Here is a 6,505-nt window from a genome sequence, read left to right on the forward strand (position 1 = left end):
TATTGTGTTGTAGTTGTGGGATGGAGATCTTCAATTTATAGGTGTCCAAAATTTCTCCTCCAAGACAAGGATTAGCCAAATATGAAATAGAATTATATTTTCTTTTCAGGAAAAGTAAAAATAAAAAAAAAATAAAAAAGGATAATACTTTGACTTTACTTCAAGAGAAAAGTAAAACTCAAATATAATAAGAAAATCAGGGCAAAAATCCTGACATAAAGAGAAACTGACTCTATTCGAAGACCAATGAATATATAAGAGGTTATACAATTTCATTATTCATATTGTGACACGAGCGCGACATCATCTGACCAAGGCTAGACAACATCACCGTCCAGACAAATACGTCATGCGCAACCTTATTACCTTAGCCTCAATATCAGATATGTATATTTATGTTCCTACGACTACTATTCAACACGGCTGCCAGATTTCATCAGCGGTCAGTATTGTATTTAATAATTCATACCTTTATACAGTTCATGCTTACCAAGCAGCCTTTTGGATTGTTTGGTTATATATATATATATATATACACATCATCGATTCCTCTTTTCTTAAACACTAAGGCATTGTCCGCATAAATTAGAAGCCAACAGTATTAAAAAAGATCAATTATGCACTACTACAAGTTACTTGGACGGAGCAAAGCTCAAGATTCAAACCCCATATCGGAAAACAATCTGTCAAATGATAATAATATTCCAGCAGAGTTCCTCTGTCATGCAATTTTTGCTGGAGGTACATTTCTCTTTCTCTTTCAGAACTATTATTAGTACACACACGTACGTTTTCTCAACCTAGCAGTTAATTTGGTAAAATTGTAGATAGATTTCATGATATTGAAGCTGCATATGGTCGAGTTGAAGGAGTTGTGAGAACTGCAACAGGGTACTTTGGTGGAACCATAAGGAAACCTTCATTAAGAGAAGTGTCTGCAGGAACAACAGGTCATACAGAAGCAGTGAAGATTACATATGACAAGAGAATAGTTTCTTACACATCTCTATGTGATTTTTTCTGGGGAACTCATGATCCAACCAATAAAAATTTCCTTGTCAGTGTCTCATCTCCTCTTAAAGTTACAATACACGTACTCTTATCTGATTCCATCTTACGAGGATACTATTTTCCTTTTAGCATCTTTAGAAAACAAATTATAGTACTTTTCTATATTTAAAAATTTTTAAATTTTGAAATGCTTATACCTTTTGACATGCTGTTTTTAGACCACGGATTCTACCACATTAAAACGTTTTTTAAAGGAATTTTAGCTGATCATGACCAAGAAATTACTGTTTTTGCTTGGTTGGCAAGGAATGGCCGACTTATTAATTTATCTGATAAATTAATAGGGGCTCATTTAGTCTATGCTGGATCTATGCTGGATTAATGGTATTTTGAGTAGGAAAAGTGAACCTATTTGAAGTGCCCCTATTGCATATCAAAGAAGCCTATGTATGAACAAAAAATTTACTTCCCCAAATAGCTATTCTAGGTTGGGGTAGGCCCTGGGGAGAAGTTATAAACACCTTTCTGTACGTTAATTCATTTAATTTCTTCAAAGTATTGGTCTTTGATGGCATCTGTCATGCACTTTTGGAACTTGGGACGTACTTTTGATATGTGCCAAAAGTTTTCGCTATTTCATACGTGTTGTACGGTCTAATACTGTCATATAAAAAAGTTAAACAGATAAATTAGAAATTTAGTAGCAATGCTAACGTGAGGCAAGTTATTATGCAGAAATTCGGGTTAAGCACACACCTGAGATCTGCAATATTCTGTTCAACAGAAGAAGAGAGGAAACAGGCGCAACAATCAAAGATAAGGCGGCAAATGAAACTTAATACGAGGATTCTTACAAAAATAACTCTGTTCTCCAAAGAAAATTGCGAATTTTTTCTTGCCGAGAACCAATATCAGAAGTATTATTTGCAGAAGCATTATAGACTTTGTGAGAGTTTGAGCCTAAGAAGTACTGAACAATTTGTGGAGTCTTACATCGCCTGCGAACTCAACGGGTATGTGTTGTCTAAAAGTCCTGATGCGCATTCTTGTCCTTCTTCCCTTCTTTGTTAAGCAATTGTGTTCTTAATAATGTTATTGAATTTTGCCTCCTATAAACCTTTGACACGAGATTTGGGACCCATATTGCTAACCACTTCTCATTTGACCAAATTAGTTTCGAATTCAGTTGGCTTATGCACTTTAATAATGGACATATTCAAAATGACTTACGACAATAGATAATTTCTTAATTGCAAGTGTGATATCATAATCTAAGAAATAGTGTAGTCAGTTAATAATTTGATATAGTCAATTAAATTATTCTGATTAATATTTTTTATATATAACTTGAATCCTTTTCAATATCCACTAAAATTTTCCAAGAATTTTGGGGGAACTCCTTATTTATGTTTAATTTGTAATTTCCTTTTGTTGCCGGGGTGGCTGGGCATTGGCGGATCCCCATGCTCGCCACTCGTCAGCACATCTAGACGATCACAATATCTTTTATTGGAATTGTATGTATATAATTAATTTTCTTTCTAAAAAGAATTACATACATTAAGTTGGTTATTGCAAGCATAGTAGGTAGACTGATCTTTGCTTTGATGAAAGTGTAGTACATATGCACTGATTCTTGTCTGATGTGTCTGTTATACGTTTTAATGCATGTGCAGAGTATTGGCTTTGAATGGGGAGCTCATATTGGACAAGTTACCACAATTAGCGAGCACTTGTATGTTGTCCAAGCAATGCAGGTCCACTTGTGATGAAATTATACAAGATTTAAAGAGAAGTCGTGACTTCTAATTGCTCCACTATTTCTTGAATAATCTTTTTCATTCTTAACTTAACACCCAGAAACAATTGAAATTTGATAACGGCAGCAATGTACGAATTTCAAAGCTTCTAGCGTATTATCTATCAACTATTCTTGCAAATTAAGTTTTATGTTTTATGGTTTTTCTGGTGGTTCTATAATCTGGAATATCAATCGCATCCATAACAGGACCTAGTCAGTAAAACGCCCGTGGATAGCAATTTGGTTAGTAAATAATCGACAAACATGAAATTCGTTAGCAAAATTTACCAACATAACGGAAACATGGGCAAATTTACCGATTGATTTTCAATCCTTTTGGTAATTTACCAACGAATAAGAATAACGTTGGTTTTACCAATGGACAAGAAATAATTAATGGGATTGTGGAATCCGTTGGCAAATTTACTGATGGATTCCATGACCAACAGATTCAAATTCGATTGGTAATTTATTATAGGATATATGAAAAAAAAAAAAAAAAATCGCGAAAGTTACTAATGGGATTGGAATTCGTTGGCAAATTTACCAACGAACTCCATTTATGTTAGCAAATTTACCAACGGATTCTATTTGTGCAGGTATTTACTAACCAATTCAATTCCTCGTTGGTGCCCTACCATCAGAAATAGAATCTGTTAATATAAGTATTACGTTAGTAATCCGTTGTTAATTTGTTGTTAACTTACGTGCTACCTTTTCCCGCACAATTTACCAACATAAACGAGTTCTGTTTGTAATATTATGGGTTGGTAATCTGTCAAATTTCTGTTGCTACATTACATTTTTGCATTTTACCGTGATATCTACCAACCGAACTTATCGGTTGGTAAAGTTTAATTGGCTAACAGTTTGTAACACATTATTAAATTTTTGGGGGAAAACATTTGTTTCTAATTCATTGACAATCCGTTAGTAAATTAATTACCAGCGGAAATGTTAGTTGGTAAAATCTCTTGTGATGACCTGATCGCCCCAACATGCTCTCAGCTCCGAGATACTGCATGTCAGTACTGCCTCGATAGTCTCAAGTTCCCCTAGGAGAACAAACGTTATGACCATGAACATTGCAAGAAAAGAAGAAACCTTCATCTTTAAAGCATATGAGAAATTTGTGGACTAGTTATTTAAGAGAGAGAAATTATAACAAGAGTAGCGAAAAACTTGTACAAAATAGTGCCTCAATTACTTACGGGAAAATGACCTAATAATACTATTTAAGACAATATATTACAGAATATAAGAATACTTTTTCTTATTTACAAAAAATAACAACTTAATTACAAAACATACCAGATCTGAAATAAAATAAAAGCCCACCCTATCTTCCTCTTTTCTCTATTCTTTATTTCATCCGAAACAGAGCATCCGCCCCACCCTTGCCATCCCCTTCTCTCTGTTCTACTCAACCATTGCTTCAGATTTGCTATGTTGATGGATTCATGGCTATTTTGGGGTGTTTCACGATGGGTACAGGATGGAGATGTGGTGCGGAAACTGAGAAAAATGGGGCGTTCTAATGTGATAAACGGTGGCAGCTGACGATAGAGTTCGTTGGCGGGCCGAAATTCTTTTGCCGTAGAACTTCCGCCGGCCCCAACCCATGACTCTAATTGTGTTTCAAGATTTATTTATGAAACCCTGCTAAGTAAATTTGGATGCAAATCATCACTGCAAATGACATGAGAATTGCAAATCATCACTACTAGCCACAAGTTTCGCCTCTGAAATCTCCATTAACAACTTTGCAAGAAAACAAAAAGTGCAAGCACATTATGAATCTTCAAAAATAGATACCAGTAAAAGTAAACTCCTACAATGAAATTTTGTATTAAATTTGTATTAATATTTTATGAAAGTTGTTGCAATGCTATTGTAGTTGTATTAAATTTCATCCATATTCCAAGTGAGATTCAAATTGTATGAAAGTTGTATACAATGTTGTTCTAGTTATATTAAACTTTCAAATACCAAATATGAACTTTATCCAAAGTTTATACAATTATATACATATTTCATACCTTTTTATACAATTTTCATATACAAAAAATGTGAGACTTCTAAGCCTTGAGCGAGATATACATATTTCATACAGTTTTCATACACAAAATATTGAGCCAAATTTGTAAGCCTTGAGCGAGATATACATATTTCATGCAATTTTCATACACAAAATATTGAGTGAAAACTTTCATATATATTTTGTAAGAAATCTATTCATATGTTTTGTAAACTAAAAAGTAGTGTCATATTTTGTGAATATACCCTATTCTTATGTATATATCCATCATTCCCCCATTACTTATTTCAATCGACTTGGACAAACCCATATTGAAGAAAGAAATGGGCCTATGTTGCAGGATTGGTTCTGTAAATGCCACATAAGAGGATGTCATCATAACTAATAGTACAAAAATGGTTTGCGGTTTGGCGCTGCTAGGAGTATTTTGCTGGTAGGTAGCTTTGGTCGACGGCAGACGGTTTAAACATAAGACTACAACTTTTGCTGTAACTTTTATCTTTTAAATTTAAGTTATTGAGTTTACTGTCAGGTTATTTAAAATAATTACAAGTCTAATCATGAAAAATTGAATGATAACTTGAAAAATTAGACAAAATTGAGATTGAAATTCCATTGATGTTTTGGAGCAAGTTTAAGAATGTCAATTCCAACATGATGCTAAACTTGACTAGAAATGTAGCTACCTGAACAACGTAACCGTGTCCTAAAATTTGAACCTAGAAAAATAATGCCTCTTGGCGGCTCAAAACAATGGAGGCTATAGTTTACTTATCAATCTGTTTCAATTTATGTGAACTTTTTTGAAGTACGAGGTCAAAATTTATAACTTTGACCATAAATTTCGACATTAATTTTTTAAGTCTGTAAAAATAAAATTTATATATTTAGAAACTACATAAAAAGTACTATAAGTCATGATAATTTATAATTCAAATATTTAAGAAAAATGTGATAAAAAAGCCATCTCATAGACTTCCCAAATAGTAACAGGTTCACATAAATTGAAACAGATGGAGTATTTTACAATGGGCAATTTGCAAGATTGCCCTTCACTGGGGGTGGTCTTTAATTTTTTGCCCTCAAATTGGTAGTCTTTAATTTTTGCCCTCTTTTTTTTTTCCATTAAAAAGGCTAACATTTTCATTCATTTGATAGCAAAGCAAAAGATTCACGAGTTTCATGTACAAGCCATATAGGAAATTGGTCATCCCAAGAAACTTCATCGACTAAAGTCTTTAAAAAACTAGCAAGACGGTGACTACACCTATTTTTGTTCCTTCTAATAAAAGAAAACCGAACTACATCTAGGGTGTCCCTAAGCTGCATAATATCTTCATATACGTTTTGCACAGGCCAAGGTGCGACTTCGATCCTTGACTTATCATTACCAATTCCATTGCATCCGATAGAATATGCAGTTTCCTCCATCCTTTGTGAACCGCAATCTGCAATGCCTCTCTAACTGCAATTGCTTCAGCGATGATTGGCTTCCCAACTGATTGAATTGGAGAGCCAAAGGCATGAAGCATCGAACCACAAGCATCAATTGCCACAACACCAACACTGGAATCTCCTGTGTCCTTTTGCACACCCTCGCACGTCGAAAAAACAAAACCTCATCTTGACAAAGATTAGTTGCTCATCAATTAAGG

The 6,505-nt window shown here is 34.0% G+C and overlaps 1 protein-coding gene across 1 annotated transcript; it reads left to right on the forward strand.

Moving 5' to 3' along the window:
• Window positions 1-545: 545 nt before the first annotated feature.
• Window positions 546-2,888, forward strand: LOC132048001 (uncharacterized). The gene is made up of 4 exons (XM_059438948.1): window positions 546-741; window positions 828-1,057; window positions 1,747-2,024; window positions 2,688-2,888. Exons 1-4 carry the CDS (start codon window positions 618-620, stop codon window positions 2,818-2,820), a joined length of 765 nt encoding a protein of 254 aa, XP_059294931.1. The 5' UTR covers window positions 546-617; the 3' UTR covers window positions 2,821-2,888.
• Window positions 2,889-6,505: the final 3,617 nt, after the last annotated feature.

This window comes from Lycium ferocissimum, chromosome 2 (assembly GCF_029784015.1).
Source record: "Lycium ferocissimum isolate CSIRO_LF1 chromosome 2, AGI_CSIRO_Lferr_CH_V1, whole genome shotgun sequence".
NCBI lineage: Eukaryota > Viridiplantae > Streptophyta > Magnoliopsida > Solanales > Solanaceae > Lycium > Lycium ferocissimum.